General features: G+C 46.4%; 1 protein-coding gene and 1 non-coding gene across 2 annotated transcripts in view; one reads left to right on the top strand and one right to left on the bottom strand.

Annotated features, from left to right (window-relative positions):
* clasp1a (cytoplasmic linker associated protein 1a) overlaps positions 1 to 17,447 on the bottom strand; it is a 69,736-nt gene that overhangs the window by 40,965 nt on the left and 11,324 nt on the right. Inside the window, exons 3-8 of the mRNA XM_068725170.1 lie at positions 5,568 to 5,646; positions 5,279 to 5,382; positions 4,252 to 4,343; positions 3,999 to 4,074; positions 3,532 to 3,629; positions 2,544 to 2,614 (exon numbers count right to left, since the gene is read on the bottom strand). Of these exons, the coding sequence (XP_068581271.1) occupies positions 2,544 to 2,614; positions 3,532 to 3,629; positions 3,999 to 4,074; positions 4,252 to 4,343; positions 5,279 to 5,382; positions 5,568 to 5,646 (520 nt within the window). The remainder of the gene's footprint in view (positions 1 to 2,543; positions 2,615 to 3,531; positions 3,630 to 3,998; positions 4,075 to 4,251; positions 4,344 to 5,278; positions 5,383 to 5,567; positions 5,647 to 17,447) is intronic.
* Positions 6,057 to 6,183, top strand: LOC137883673 (U4atac minor spliceosomal RNA). The gene has a single exon (XR_011104599.1). It is a non-coding gene; the product is annotated as a U4atac minor spliceosomal RNA (small nuclear RNA).

Raw genomic sequence — 17,447 nt, 5'->3', positions numbered from 1 at the left:
GGACCAAACGTCACATTTGTTGGGCAGCGGAAGGCTAAAGTATTTCAATGTAACCGAATGAGACGACGAGTGGATTGCAGAACAAATGTACAGACAGCCGTTCTACACTGACACTCACTGTCGTCGCTGGACTGAGATGAAACGAGCGTTGGCATCGCGACACGTAACAATTAACAGCCACCGTTCACAGAGTCCACTCGGGAGAGAACCCGTCTCCGTGTCTGGAGAGGAGAGCAGGAGGTGTTACCTTCTCCACGCACACCAGCTTTGCTACGCAACAAGACCGGGTCAAAACACAGCTGAAAACAACAACAACAACAACAACCCGATTACATAAGAGAGAGAAAACTGTCGTGTTCTCCTTATCGAACAGCCCCCCCCCCCCCCTCCCTCTCCTCCACATGCAGCCCCTGAGGAGAGAATCATACGTGTGAGATCTGACCTCAGCAAAGAGACTTCTATTTGCAGTCTTACCTTCTCCAGCTGTCATGGTGCAAAGCTGCCCTCAGCTCTGAAGCTCTGCTGCTCCACAGCGCTCTCTCTCTCTCTCTCTCTCTCTCTCTCTCTCTCTCTCTCTCTCTCTCTCTCTCTCTCTCTCTCTCTCTCTCTCTCTCTCTCTCTCTCTCTCTCTCTCTCTCTCTCTCTCTCTCTCTCTCTCTCTCTCTCTCTCTCTCCTCCATCCCCCTCGCCTGTGTGACCCCCCCCCCTCCTCCTCTGCCTCCATCTCTCTTATAACATAATCTGAGAACATCTCACAAGACTGTGTCACCTTTAAACTCTAACTCAGCCTTTACTCCTCTTTATTCTGAAGGCGTTTCACACACACGCAGCTCATCCTCCGTCCACACGAACGTCAGACATTCTTCTCGGCTCTGAGGCAAACGGACTTTAATTCAAATGAGTCGTCATCTTCAGACACAAAGTGACTTTCAGTTGCAGCGTGTGAGGAGCGGCTGATGGAGATGAATATGATGCTATGATAGGACTGTCTAATAACTGCTAAAATGAGTCACGTTGGCGTGTTCCTCTGTACTTTCCAAACAAACTGACAGTTGACTGGTAGAGACTCATTAGGAATCAGATTAAACATCGTTATCATTTTTTCTTTACACGCTGCCACAGAAGACAGTTGAACAAGATTCTAATAGTCTAAATTAAAGCAGATCATCGAGCAATGGAAGATTATAAGCTGTTTGTTCATTACATGATTTATTGGATTTGTCCTCTATGGTGCTCTGATTAAGTGATAAAACATTGGATGACTGTTGTGGGACTGCCTTTACAGGGGCTCTTGCCTTTTGACTTTTAGCCTATGGTAAGGGTCAGACTCTAAAAATCCTACAATTCCCATAATGCAGTTCAATAGCATCTTCCATTAGACCCTCCATGCGTTCAAAACTCCACAACGCCAGTGTGTGACGTAGAGTTTTGTCTGTTAGAAACGTACAGAGGTTAAACACGCGATGACATCACTATGACATCACCAGGGCTACTTGCTCGTGCAGAGCCACAGAAGTGAAGTTGGTGACTGAGTGTCCCTTTAATGCTGTTATCAACAGAGGGCGTCTATTGAGCTAAAGCTAAAATAACGCTACAGATAAACAGAGCAGGAAACCGCAGCGTGACGCTATGAACCACTCAGAAAAAAACTTTAGATAGATAGATAACATACTTTATTCATCCCGTGAGGGGAAATTAGTTTAAGTCAGTTTAAGTTTAAAATATTTGCTATTATAATCTGGTATTGATTAAGCAGCTAATCCATGATGTTACACTACGGGGTCGTGAAGCTCTCCTCTGTCACTACATGTTTCTCTCTCTCTGTGTGTGTGTGTGTGTGTGTGTGTGTGTGTGTGTGTGTGTGTGTGTGTGTGTGTGAGATCAGGTGGTCGTGGCAGCTGAACTCCACACGTGAACTGTGGAGAAGCTGGAAGGTGACGCTGCAGACTGCTGTTGAAACGCTGAGCCCTGTCTGACTCTATTCCCCTTGGCTCAGCTGTTCTGTAATGGCACAGAGTCAGCAGTGAGGATTCCACCTGCACAGAGGCGTCATCTGTCCGAACACACAAAACACTCTCAAACACACCTGCCCGTTTATGTCAATGCGTCTCTTTTGTCCGTTTCCTGCTCTCTGGCCCCACAGAGGGACAAACTGAAAGCTCCAGTGGATGACCACCTCCTGTGGAGAAACCTCATCCCCTCTAACCCCAGGCTGTCCGTCTGGTCCGTAATCACCCCCCCCCCCCCTTCCTCCACACACACACACACACACACACACACACACACACACACACACACACACACACACACACACACACACACACACAGACAGAACGCAGTGGGACAGAAAGACGGGACAAACAGCCAGCTGAAAGACAATGTGATGAAAACGAAAGCCCGCTACTTAACTCATAAAAAAACATATCTAATCTATATAACAAACAAACAACCCACTTGATTAGACTGTGTTGATGGATGCATATCAAAAGGTTACCACATCAAATAATAAAAAAAAAGGCACAAGACGCGAGAGCAACACTCACCGGAACCAGAGGATGAGATCATGTTCCCGGATCTTTGGACTTCATCAAATTTGCTGAAGATTACATTCAACCTGTATCAGAAAAAGAAAAAATGCGTCAGAAGACTGAAGCTGGGGGAATGGTTTGCTGCACCATCCATCACTTGGGAGGTGGGAGGTGAGAAGCTCTCTCTCTCTCTCTCTCTCTCTCTCTCTCTCTCTCTCTCTCTCTCTCTCTCTCTCTCTCTCTCTCTCTCTCTCTCTCTGCTCTAAGCAGCAGGGACCAAAATAGATGGCGTCCAAAACAGCCACATGACACACTGTCACCAAGGCCAGAGAAAGAGAGGGAGGTGATGGTGGAATGCAGAGACATGCTGTCAAGTGTAGAAAAAAAAAAAATAAAGGACGAAGAGGACAAAACAGTAACAGAAACACCGTCTGTGTCCGCTGGCGTGTGATGTAAAAAAAGAAATACAGCTCGTCCAAATGGAACCTATGAAATTCTGGCACCCTGCTCACAGGCCTTGTTCAGGGCCGGTTACAAGACGGACGACGAGAAATCAGCTGGGTGTTCAGTCATGAGCTTCTATCAAACACATCACACACACACACACACACACACACACACACACACAAAGGGGAAGAAGCAAGACATAGAGTTACTCTCACTGTGCCTTAAGGTAGGAGTTACTGCTGAATTGTTGTTTTACACCGTTTTGTTTAAACTAGGTGCACCTGATGAATTTGCATGTCGTAGATCAGTCCTCTAAAGCTGCATTGCTTATTTGGACCACTAGAGGGAGTGTACTGCTACCTCTTTGGGATGAAAACCACAATAACAACACCTGACCTACAATCACTGTGTGTATGAGGAAGTGTAAGTGAGTGAGTGAAGGATGCAAAGGCAGAAAAGAACAAGCAACAGAGGAGGAGGGGAGGAAGGGAAGAGGGGAGGAGGGGAGGAAGGGAGGAGGGGCCGTGGACAGGTTGGCAGCTTCCTGTCGTCGTACCGTGACTGTGGCAGGCCCTTTTTGCAGAGATCCATCCTCACCCTCTCACCCACGTGTCTGTAGATCTCCACCAAGCAGCTCATAGCCCCGTCACGCACCTGATGACACACAGCAACACAGGACATCACGCGGTGGTACTCCTTCACGTCGTCTGTCACTCATCTGTTAATCAGACTCATACAGGGGCTACTTCTTTATTATTTGCACCGGTACCAGGATCGTAATCAGATTTGAGTTTGCTAAAGCTGCACCACTCAAAGCTGCCACTAGGGGAAGGAAGTGACAAAGCATACTGACTAGAGAACTAACAGCTACTTTGATGAACAATTAATAATGAATACGTTTGTTTGATTAAATACGTAGTTCTCGCAAACGTCAAAAACAATCTCTCAAAAGTCCTCAAACCTGAGACTGAAAGACATTCCCTGTATGTAACAGTAACAGCAGTAAAGCAGGAGGGGGCTTACCTGACTTGTGGGGTCCCCCAGGAGGTTACATATGTGGGGGACGATTTTACTGAGGGTCAGGCCTTGAGCTCCGTATCTGGAAGACGAGAATTGAAATAAATCAGCCCAATGAACAGCTGATGGGAGATATACAAGAGGCCCCACTGTTTAGACAGCGAACGTCATTTAGAAAGGGTGGAATTATAAGGAGTGTCCTGCTACCGTCACCAGTGAGACCAGTACATGTGAAATGGGAGCGGGGCAGCTGACTCACGTGCTCAGCGTGGCGATGAGACAAAGGCACACTCCTTCTCTGGTCCTGTTGTTCTTATGCTTGAAGCCCCCCAGCATCCTGTCCCACACATACTGCAACGACACACACACACACAAGAGACGGACTTATTGTTGTTGTACTGGATCACTGCGATGACACACGTTTATAGGACAGGAAACAGGACTGCAGTACATTACATTACATTACATTACAGTCATTTAGCAGATGCTTTTATCCAAAGCGACTTACAATAAGTGCATTCAACATTGGTAATCAAAAGAACTACTAGTCACCAGAAGTCATAAGTACATTTCCTTTTCCAAACAAGCATCTAAGAGCATGAAGCAGAGCATAACTCAGAGCCAAAGTACAGAAACAAGAGAAACAGTTAGTGCTATAAGTAATACGAATACAATAAGTGCAACAAGCTAGTATGAAAACAATAAGTGCTGAGTGGAAGGCTCAGGGTAGCACTTCCTGAAGAGGTGGGTTTTCAGCCTGATGAAAGATGGGCAGCGACTCCGCTGTCCTGACGTCAGTGGGGAGTTCATTCCACCACTGTGGGGCCAGGACAGAAAACAGCTGTGACCGGGTCGATCGGCCGCAGGGACCTCTGAGCGACGGGGCGGCCGATCGCCCCGAGGCAGCAGAGCGAAGTGGTCGGGCGGGGGTGTGAGGCTTGACCGTGGCCTGGAGATAGGAAGGAGCTGTTCCTTTCACTGCCCTGTATTCTAGCACCAGAGTCTTAAACAGTGGTACCGGGGCAGACAGGCGCACGTCCTGCATCACTTTTACCATGACGGGGCCCAATTACTGCACAAAAGATGCTACAAAAGTAAATCAGTCCATTTGCCGATAGTAGTGATCGTAATCTATGGTGATAGTTAAACCTGACTGGTTCATTCCCATGGGGGGCGGGTTGTGTTGGATGATGTGTGTGTGTGTGTGTGTGTGTGTGTGTGTGTGTGTGTGTGTGTGTGTGTGTGTGTGTGTGTGTGTGTGTGTGTGTGTGTGCGCGCGCTGGTACCTGCGGGCTGGCAGCTTGTTCCATGATCTTCAGCAGAACTGTTTGGTCCTGGTCTCGCACCTGGTCTTTAGCGTCTCCCAATCGGTCAATAAGGCTGGGCAGAACTGAGGGAGGGAGCACAGCAGGAATGTCATCACTTCATTGTCATATTCTAGTAGACGTTTGTGTGAACTAAATAATGACCTGGTCCACCGGTGATGAACTGAACACAGAGGACACACACACACACACACACACACACACACACACACACACACACACACACACACACACACACACACACACTTACCGGTTCCGACGTGGGCCCTGAAGCGCTCCTGTAACCTCGTCACTAAGGCCGATAAGAGGTCCAAGCCGAGCAGAGCCACCTGGTGGACACACAATAAAAACACACACATACATTTGAATGCAATTTTTTTTTTTTTTTTTTAAACCTTTCATTAAAATAAAAACGTACATTTTCTCAAATTCCCAACATATTGTTCATATTCACAAATTAATGGAATAATCGTTGCTGCAACCACGGACGAGCCCGGGTTGAAAGCCTGTATCCAAAATGACATGTCGCAAAGGATTCTGGGTAAACAGAACTTTTATTTTTATGTCTGAAGCTTTTGCTGTGTTAATACATGACTCTGCATCTCCTGCAACCTTCACAGTGCTGGATTAGAACAGGTGTGGGACTCTTGTGGCAGTAAAACACAGTTCCACTCCTGCACCATGACTGTACACACTGTGACCAGACCTTCATATAAAAACACAGAGCCCTCTACTGCTACCCTTCCTTATCATGGGGTGAGTGAGCTGCTCAATGAACATCTAGTGAGAGTAGCCCTGCTGACACCATAACGACCCATCAGCATCACCTGGACTTCAATCCAAGTCATGGTGCAATTTTTGGAACAACTAAATATGTGAATAGAATATATGTTTAGAGAGTGGTGCTGCAATATCATCACTCTGCTGCCTCCTAGTGGATATGCATTGAAATGACAGGTGGTATGAAGCACAATGAAGTACATTAAATATACAAGAGATACAGCTGTTTATGTGCTATCCATGTGATCATATTCTATATTATTTCTACTTCACGCGACATAAAAAAAATATCTCCAGAGATCCAGGTGTCCTTCCTCTTCATCTAGCTTTATTCTGCTCTGCAGTCTGCTGTGATGTACCCGTTTAGATCACATTTTCTTGCTTTTCCAAACATCCTTTCTCCCACTGCTAGAGCAGGTAGTGAGCGTCCCAGCAGGCAGAGGGCCTGCTGTCCACAGGCCTAATCCTCAGATCAGTCCCTTTGTTCTCCAACTGGAGGGAATTACAGTAATTAGACTGATGACAGGGCCCCAACAAAAGACTCAACGACAGCCCCCAGAGGGAACGGCGGGGTTAAGCGTCTCCACCGAAACTCTGGCTTCAGCGACTCTTGGGTTAGGTCGATGCAGGAGGTCTGTCTAACCTTTCTTAGCGAGACAACTGGAGGTAAACACTCTCATCTTTCCTTTTCTGGACTGAGGGGGGGGGGGGGAGAGAGAGAGAGAGAGAGAGAGAAGTCGAGCGACAAAGGGACCATGGCAACAACTGCACCCTGTGTTCGAGTGCCAGTTCAGCAGACAGATGGCTCACTCCCTTCTGCTGTCATCCACATCCGGACCCCCCAAAAAAAAAAAAAAAACACACACACACACACACACACACACACACACACACACACAGGACCCCCCCCCCCCCTCCCAAGGCTCTTGACCCAAATCTCACAGACGTCACCCCTTCCCAAATCCTCCTCTTATCTATAGTAGACTCTGCATCAGCACATACTAAATATGAACTCAAAACTCCCGGCCTGGATATCCTTCCCCCTATGAGATAAATACAGATGTGCACTGAGTTACCTGGACATCTGTGGCCTAGTTCAAGAGAACCTGGCTGTAGACGCATGCTATAGGAAAAATAAGGCAATGTGTGGTTGAGTCAGGAAACTTCTGACCCGATGAGCAGCAGCAAGCTACTCTTACGTCGACGGATGACAAAACCCACGTGTTAGCTTAGCATTGTAGCCGCAGTCGGGCTCCTGATGGCGAAGAGAGCGTCAAAGCAGGAGGGCCAACGCTCTTCTGTGACTCTCAGGGGAGAGCAGGACGTGAACTTTGGTTTGTCTTTCCATTCTTCACATTTCAGGTACAACCGAGCGCAACCCTGTGAACTACATTAGGAGGCACTCTGACTTAAAACGCATATCATTCACCCGGCATCCAGAAATGAGCAATGAACCCTAAAACTCACAAGCGTGTACAGCACTGATGAAAAGAGTAAACAGAAGCGTGCTCGACTGACTGAGGAGCTACAGCAACATGAAGCTCATGAAGAACAAGCTGGTGTTGAATGGTAGACGTCTTTACTGTTCCAGCCTGGAAATTTGACCGTGTGTTCAGACAGATTCATACAAAAGGAGGAGCGTCGCCTCTGGCCTTTGACTCGCACTTCATTTACATATCCAGCTGTGATTGGGCAGTATTTCTGCACAGTCGCAGATAAAGATCTAAACTAATATTATAACTATCATACTGTTTGTAAGAATTAGACTCTAGGATTGTTTGTCACTCGTGAGATCCAAACATTTCCAATAACTCCAGGGCGTTATAAAGTCCACTGTATAGAAAAAAGATGGATGTAATGACTTCCACAATTCATACTGTATATGTTTAACAAAATATTCTACTTTGTTGGCCTTCAGCCTTTCAAAAACAACAGTTTGTTCTCCCCCTTGTTGCCACACAATAACAGAAGACGTACCAGCGTTGATCGGTGCATAAATGAATTAACTTTATACAACAAAAGATCAATTTGACCCAAGTCATTACGATTTCGGTTTTTTTTTGGGTGATGATGTCATAAGATACGAGTCCTGATCTCAAGGACCAACCTCTGATCAAAGTAACCCAGAGACATCAGTCCCAGTTCACTAAAACACATGAAAACCAGCAGAGCTCGGCCTGTTCCTCCATCTGTCTCCATGAGCCTGGAAACTCAATCAAGGATTCACACACACACACACACACACACACACACACACACACACACACACACACACACACACACACACACACACACACACACACACACACACACACACACACACACACACACACACACACACAATCTCAATCCCCAATACAAAAAGCCCCACGTTCCCAAATTAAGGTTGCAAGAAGACAATGAAACTGTCGCCATGTTTAAAAGAAGACGATTTAACCCACGGAGCAATTCAAACTGTGTCAGACAACTTTGCTTCTTCTAACATGAGTTCACGACACACAAGCGCAGAACAGAAGGCTGTAGTTTATTGCAGAGTGCTTTATGATTACGCAGCATACCGGGCCCTCCCTCCCTCCCTGCTGCTGCTACATAATACTAACTGGATGTGTCAGGCGCTTCCGTACGGCTCGGGCTCCGTCTGGACCGGATCTATGTTCGAGTTCACCTGAAATTACACTGTAGCTGTAACTCACAAGTTAATGACTCACAAGCCTGCAGGGGTTTTTTTCCTTCAGTATTGCAGAAAGAGGACCAAATCCTTCAGCATCTTAACCGACAGAGGCTGATATATGCAGGTATGTTTTCATGCTCTGTGTGTGTGTGTGTGTGTGTGTGTGTGTGTGTGTGTGTGTGTGTGTGTGTGCTCCTTTCCCCACTTCCACCTCCCTTGCTTGAATCACACCCATCCTTAACCTCTGCCCTCCTTCTGAACTCTACCTGTAAAGTCTTGAGTTGTGCACGGTTGCGAAACTATCGCGGTAACACAACCCGTCCACCGACAGACACACACACACACACACACACCACACACACACACACACACACACACACACACACACACACACACAGGCAGCCTGCTACGGTGGGAGTCTCCAGCACCACAATCTGCCACGATGACTCGCACAAAGACTCACCAGGTGAACACAACACGCGGCTGGTATTGCTAAGGCACGCTGACTAGTCTCGGCACCAACGAGGGACAGCTGACAATGCACATCGCTGCAAGACTCTTGGCTCGCTTAGATACAAGCCGACCCTACTGCGGACGCCCGGTGACTTCATCGCTTCCTGGGGGGAGGTGGGATGGGTCATCGTGATGCCGTGCCAGCGTTCGGAAGCCCCAGCAGTGCCGTTATCGTACTGCTGAGGCGCGATCAGCCAGCAGTGACCACACAGAATCAGCCTCACTCAGCAGAGCTCACAACCGCAGCCACCGGGCAACGAGACCGAGGAATGTGCAGTAAACACTCATTATGGAAGACGCCCGAGAGCGCCAAGACACAGCATTCACACACACACACACACACACACACACACACACACACACACACACACACACACACACACACACACACACACACACACACACACACACACACACACACACACACACACACACAGCACAGCACACAGCACACACACACAGAGCACACAAAGAAAACAGAGTTGTATACACACACACACACACACACACACACACACACACACACACTTTTCCGGTTTACTTCCTCCAGAGGCAACACTGCACGCTCGACTTCCTGCAGTGAAAACACTGAAACAGTAGCATCCTCCTCCAGGCATGGTGCTACTGATACTAATATCTCTCTGTGTGTGTGTGTGTGTGTGTGTGTGTGTGTGTGTGTGTGTGTGTGTGTGTGTGTGTGTGATGTAGAGTATGTAGTCAGCAGTAGCTGTGAACGTAGCATTGGAGTGTGTGGACAATTTATTCGTCAGTGAATAAATGCTACAACTCAAGACCCGAGCCAAGTTGCCACCTGCTGATTAAAGTGAAGTGAGCACAGGCTACTAAAGGTGGACTGACTTTTAAGGCGGACCAGCTGTACTCCTTTAATAAGTGACGAAGCTGCCCCTCTGAGTCGTGCTCAGCTTTTAACTGATAGCCTTAATGGGTTCAAATTCTAATTGCCAGTTAACGGTTGATTAACATCCCTACTGTCAACTGGGAAAACACAAAGCAACAGCATCATGTTGGATGTCGAATTTGTTACAGTCAGACAGTGAGCAAGTACCCAAATGCAAGTACTTGTACTTGGTCTGAAAATAAGTGGTATCGGTGCATCCCTAGTAATACCCTAATACCTGAGTAGTAAGGATGTAATCGGTACTAACCAGCAGCCGCCTGAACAGCTTCTACACTTCATAGGTCTGTGGAGGTCGACTGGGGGGACGAACACCTCCTTTAACTGAGAGACACTTCTAGATGGGACTCTCTATTGGCTTTGAACCTGTGACGGCTGAAGCATAGGATTCCCATCATCCTGGAGCTTCGGTGATCACCTCCCGCCTCACATCTGCATTCCATGTACTCAGGTCCTCCTTTAATTTGTCATCCATAAACATCCAGCATCTTATAAACATAAGACAACATGTCATCTGCCAGTGGGGTGAGGACAATCGGTTGTGCCTATTGGACAGAATATGGGAATAAAAGCGTCCGCAGTAATGTGGATGTTACAGACATATTCATGTCTTCTTCTAATTATAGAAGAAGACATATAAGTCTTTACTCGTGCAAAAGAGACGCTAAGTAATACACAGAGGCCGACTCACACACAGCCCGGACCCAGACTCCATGCAGCAGTATAGACCCGCCACAGTCTCTTCTGAGGCCTGAGCACAACACAGCTGTCAGCTCAGCCTGCATAATGATTAAAGAGCACATTTGTGAACAAAACCACGCGCAATCACAGCCCCATCATCAGCTCCGTGTCTAACAAACAAACAGATGAGACATGCAGAATGGACAAGAGGAGGGAGGCGACAGGAGACAAGCTAGAGGATGCAAACTAGGAGGAAAAAGGCAGCAAAACGAGGAAGACGAGCGCACAGCCTTCAAAAGAGCTGACAAGAACGTTCACCATCACTTCAGAGCTCTAGTATTACATCACTGTGTAGGAACAGGTCTCCTGCTGGACCAGAGTCTTTGGTGAGGAACGGACACAAAAGAGACACATTCAGACATCCTTCAACCACTACTGCACACTTCACTAACGGGAGGCTTCAGGCTCAGTGGGCAGCATTAAGGGGGGTCCGCAGGTTACCACCTGAAAATAAGAATGGTTGTGTTTTTGTTACGTTAGAATGAGACGTTTAGATCTACATTCAGAGCGGGTCCTCTTCACTGAGCCGTCCGCCGTGTTTTCTACAGTAGCCCAGAAAGGACAAACCAAACACTGGCTACAGACCAGGTCAATCGCTTTTTCCCCTTTTCGACCACCGTAGTTCTCCTCCAACCAAGAACTTTCAGTTGTGACCTCAGCAACCTCGCCGCTGGACGCTGCCAAATGCTACACACCGCACCTTTAAAATCGGATCCGTTCAGAAGGAGACAATGTGGCAACACACCTGTGTGCATGTTATATGTGACTGCTAGCAGATATAGTTATGGACAGTCTGGAACAGGTGGTGGAGAGGAGGACACTGAAGAAACTATAATCCATATTGGATAACCAGGACCACCCTCTCCACCGCCTACTGCAGGGACAGCGGAGCACTTTCTCCAACAGACTGATCCAGTTCCGCTGTCACAAGGACAGGTACAGGAGAACATTCCTGCCTACTGCTATAAGACTGTATAACAAATCACCTCGGGCCAAATCATTCACTGTTGGTTAAACCTCTGCACTACTGTTTATTTAGTTGATTTAATATTATTCTGTTATTCTATTCATTGTGTATATAGTATGCATATTTTATATAATATCTTTACTCTGTTACTACAATTGTATATATTGTGTATTGACATGTGACATTTTTTTTTTTTTTTTATATATATAATATTAAGATTTTTTCTGTATCCTATTGCTGCTTGCAACTAAATAGTTTCCCCTCGCGGGATCAATAAAGTTTACTATCTATCTATCTATCTATCTATCTATCTATCTATCTATCTATCTATCTATCTATCTATCTATCTATCTATCTATCTATCTATCTATCCATCCATCCATCCATCCAATGACACCAACTCTGTATTCATATTTCTTGAGAGCCTTCTGGTGAAAACGTGGCAGACTGACGACTTGTGTGGCAAGGTGCCACCACTTAATGGTGGCAGTTCCACCGATGACCTCCCAGCTCTCATCTTCTCCCATGAACATGGTGCCATTTCCTCACGTAGCATGTATTCACTCTATTTTAATAGCCGCAGCAAGAATGCATCAGATCCAGTGTGTGCATAGTGTAAACGTAGCTGAATCCAGTCATGACCGTGCAGCTCTGGAGACATCTTCTGGTTACTGGAGTCGTACCGCCAGCCAGATTCTACCGTGGCGCACTTCACTTGACTATTGAGAGGTCGTAATCTAATTCTAAAAAGGATTTCTTTCAGGCTGGTAGAAACGGGAATAAACATTGGACAACAAGACAACATGTAGACAAGGAAGCATTCACATGTTGCGTAACCCAGGAGCAACCACAGTGTTTCTGCCCTCGTCTCACGGAGCAGCCGGCTCTAACCGCGTCCTGGAGGAAGAGATGCGGCTTATCAGAGGGCCACCACGGACGGGGGTGACGTGAGCCCAGACGCTCATGAGTCCCATTTGTCACGGGCAGATAACTGAAAAAAAAAAAAAAAGACCCCAAAAAAACAACAACAACAACACACCGACACGACGCTGTCTCGGCTATCAGAGGTGAAACAACCACATTCTCACCCAATGTGACAGGTCAGCACTTTGGAGGTTTCAATAAGGCCGCTGCTACCTTTGTCTCTCCTTCCGCGGGCGGAGGAGAGACGGCTGACTCAGGACGTGGCCGTGAGACTGATCACAACAAAAGACACGACACACGAGTGGAGGGGTGGTGGTTTTGGCTTGGTGTGGGAGGATCCCTCCGTGGGGCCGTCTGGCCCTCATCAGGACCATGTCCTCTGGGATGAATGTCAAAGTTAAGCTGGTCTCAACTTTTTTTTTTCACCACTCCAACCAATCGTATGTCGTTGTTTCACCCGGTTACGTTACCTGCTGAACTACAGGGACTGTGCCTAAGTTTGAGAAACAAATCCGCAAAGGAACACGGACAAAGACAGTCCTTGTTGTGACAGCGGTGGAGGCCACTTGAAGGAGTCATGCGGACAGCGGGGGGGGGGGGGGGGACACGCTCTTCTCCGTGATGACGGCTCACATTTCACAAATCATAGCGACCATTGTATTGAGGATCAGGTGAGAAGTTACCTCAGGTTAACCGAGTCATTGTTCAGAAGGCTGCTTTCATTTTTATCATCTGATGCGTTCAGATTTTTTTTTCAAAAATAGACAGAGTTGCTGAGTCACATTTTATGGTTAGCCACAGATAAAAAAAGATTCAAAAGAGACATTCATGAGGAAAACCAGTAAATAACTACTGAAAAAGGTCAAAGATTCAAGCTTTCAAACTAAGCATAACATCAGTTAGTCAGCAGTACTCGTGTTATTGTACTGTAATGTCTGGCAATAAGAAGCATGAAGCATGGAGCAGGAAGTCAAACTAGACTTGATCATCTCAAACAGCAGCAGATCTCAAACTGTGTCCACATGTTCCTGAACAACGCCACTGGTGTTCCACCACGTCTCCGGGTGCATCAGGAACACCGGTGTTCAGGCGAGCTCCACCGCTCCCTTATCATCCACTCATCAGCAGATCCTTGTCTCAAAGCAATGGGGTCCGGACTGCTACACTCTGACGATCCAGGTCAAACCAATCTCCACATCTGCGCTGTGTAATTGTGATGGAGGCAATTTGGGATTGGAATAATCAGGTGAGCTCTTTATTTAGCTGATAGTTGCTTCTGATACCGTTTCCCGTAATAATAGAGACTTATAAATGACATAATAGCATCGTGATTACAACTGACAGATACTTAAGCTGATTTCATATGTATGTTTTTTTTCACATAAGTTTACAATGCATACAGCATTTTTTTCATTTTAGTGTGAATGTTGCAAATTTGACAAACTCGATCTCTTTAGAACACACACACACACACACACAGACACACACAGACACACACACACACACCCCTTTGGAACCATGACAGAGCACATTAGCTGCACAGTCCACTCCGAGGCTTCCTTCTTTGGAGCTGCTGACTCAGCAGAACAAATGGCCGAGCTGATAACGCGATGCGGGTGTCAGAGCTCCAGTGGGCTGACATGGAAGATGACACGGACAAGAGCGGATCAAAAGGGAGACGGTCCGGGTGAAAATACTCCTCACGGTGTAACCGCAGGACTAGACTAGAGTGTTGCAGGGTTGTTGTCTCACCTCACATTCCTCTGAGGGTGACATGTACTCACTCACTCACTCACTCACTCACTCACTCACTCACTCTTTACTGACGCACCAATATAAAGAGATCAGCATGAGTTCTATACACAACTGGATCGTCTCCAGGGTCAAGTTCAGACAGACAAACGTACTGCTTTAAATTATCACCGTATTTTCTTATTACCAGCCCTTTCCTCCACTGCACACACACAGAATCCAGCTTTCTGCTCTCCACGTCTAACAACCACACGGTATCGGCGCTTTTTTGTCTTTTGTCACCTTTAATTGCACCAATAAGAATAAAATAATAATGACAGAGCAGCTTAATTCATTTCACTGCGTACCGACGCAGAGGGCTCTGGCACAAAATGCGGGTTCATAAGAAGAAGAAAAAAACAGTTGCAGCATCATCCGGCATCATGTCGGCCAATCAAATGTGTTTCATACATTCCTACATTCCTGGACGATGACTTTGCATCTTTTAAAGTGTAATTGACGGTGTATCTTGTGGTTGTCCAGACGGGAGATAAATTGACAGCCGCTGTGACGTTTGTGAGATCCTGCCTCATACTCTCATAACAGATGTTGATGTCAGTGGTGTTGAAAAGCCTACAACTGCCCTCATTGGGGAAGAGTTTGTATCTTTACTACATAACATATATATATATATATATATACACATTAACGCAACATATATATTGTTCACAAAAGTGATCTTTCTTCAGGGATAATAAGGTGGCAACCTCTGGTCCTGAAAAGTGTCTTAACCCTGCATTCTTTCTAATGGCCAGCAGGGGACGACTCCTTGTTGCAAATGAAGAAGACTTGAGACTGAGACCACAAACTTGTGTTATGGTCTCAGTCTCTAGTCTCAAGTCTTCTTCAATACAGCATGATGTTCATTTAGTACATTAGGGTCCATTTAGACTCAAATAGACCACAGAGCAGGGTATGCTTTAGGGCGGGGCTTATACGGTCAAAATATGGTCAATTCCCCTCACTGGTTGCAAAAAACCAAGATGGCGACAGCCAAATTCAAAGATGGCAACGGCCATAATGCCAAACTCCAGCACTTCAAAACTGTAGTCCACAAACCAATGGACGACGTCACGGCGATTATGTCCACTTCTTATATACAGTCTATGGATGCAACGCTATTTTTTTAGATTTTTAGGAAAAAATAATAAAACAAATATGACTTTCAGATCATATCTCCCAGCCCTAGCTTGTTGTTGTTGATTCATGATGAATCCCCTAGCTGATGTTGATAACAGGCATCCATTAAGAAGGCGGGCTTTTGTATGCTGGTTTACAATAAAGTGTTTCACTTGAGCCTAGCAGGTAAGAAGCGCACCACTGCTGCGTAAAGAGTTGACTGTCCACTTCCTTGTTCGGGGAGAAGACGAGCCGGTGCCCCCCCCCCCGCTCTACTTGTGATGTAATCCAGTTGCTCTAGGAGAGGCTGCAGCGTCGTCTGCCGTAAAGGACAAAGCCTCGTGACTTGTTGCAGCACAAGGGAGATTCTAGGTTACACTGTACAACATCAGAGGAAACTAAATTTCAATGACATCAAAGTCTGGGCTGCTGAAATAACACATACAGTGTGGCATAAGAGGGAAGGCATGGAAGTTACCATATTTGGTATCAGTAGTCCCGCCTTAAAGCATCCCCTGCTTTATGGTCTGTTTGACTCTAAACGGACTATAATGAACTAAATGAACATCATGCTGTATTGAAGAAGACTTGAAACTAGAGATTGAGACCATAAACTCATTGTTTACAATGTTTACTGAGGGAATAAATCAAGAGAGAAGTAGAGTCATTTTAGACTAGACTTCTACACAATCAGAACCAGAGGTTGCCGCCTGGTTTTAAATCAAGTGCAGGTTGTATTCCATGCAGAAAAAGCAGTGCGTGCAGAAGGAGCCCTGTTAAAAAGTACCACCATGCAGCTACCTAAGTACTCTCTCTTATGCTTGTTATAATTGGCCATAATGTGAGCTGTGTGTTGTCTGAGTTGTATGACTATTGAGGCGAATTTACAATCTAGACAGACTGATACAGGCTCAGGCAGAGAAGGAGCTGAGGGTTAGAGAGTTCAACACACAGGCAGCAATCAAGAGATGGAGAGAGAGAGAGAGAGAGAGAGAGAGAGAGAGAGAGAGAGAGAGAGAGAGAGAGAGAGAGAGAGAGAGAGAGAGAGAGAGAGAGAGAGAGAGAGAGATATCAGAGCAACAGGGTTTCCTTCCGGGTCTCTGTGTGTGTGTGTGTGTGTGTGTGTGTGTGTGTGTGGTGTGTGTGTGTGTGTGTGTGTGTGTGTGTGTGTGTGTGTGTGTGTGTGTGTGTGTGTGTGCCTTGATCACTGAAGAACAAGCAGTAAAGGGAACTATATCTACATGCTGACATATGGACAAAATACCCAAATAGTGCTTTAAAGCTGGGGTAGACGGTTGTATCATTGGGAAACAATCCCATAATAACCTTACAACATATTGTAATTCAAGTGGTGTGAGAGAAACCCTCCTCAGAGGTCATGTCTACTGGCTGCTGTACAAATGCATACGTGTTTGCACGTCCTTCAGACCGTAAAAAGCCTGATTAACTGCAGGAATGTCCTGCGGGGGGAGAAGTTGCTATTCAAACATCGGCAGCAACTTCCTACAGTGCAAAGCAACCGGAGGGTGCGACGACAGCGGTGAAGCGTTTCACAGATGGAGAGGGGATGTCGCTGCAGCTAGCTCACGGCTACCGTTAGCAGAAGGTACATTTTCTCTCCGTCTCTGAAACACTTGGGCTCATAGCGAGGCTAAGCTAAGGATCACAATGTTCTCTACAGGTGACCGCATGATGGATGGGTGACACG

The sequence above is a fragment of the Cebidichthys violaceus genome, unplaced genomic scaffold, assembly GCF_023349555.1.
Source record: "Cebidichthys violaceus isolate CVI_PGR_0920_01 unplaced genomic scaffold, fCebVio1.0.p SCAF_34, whole genome shotgun sequence".
Taxonomy (NCBI): domain Eukaryota; kingdom Metazoa; phylum Chordata; class Actinopteri; order Perciformes; family Stichaeidae; genus Cebidichthys; species Cebidichthys violaceus.
Note: the sequence above shows the minus strand (reverse complement) of the source record. Positions and strands in the feature narration are given on the sequence as shown.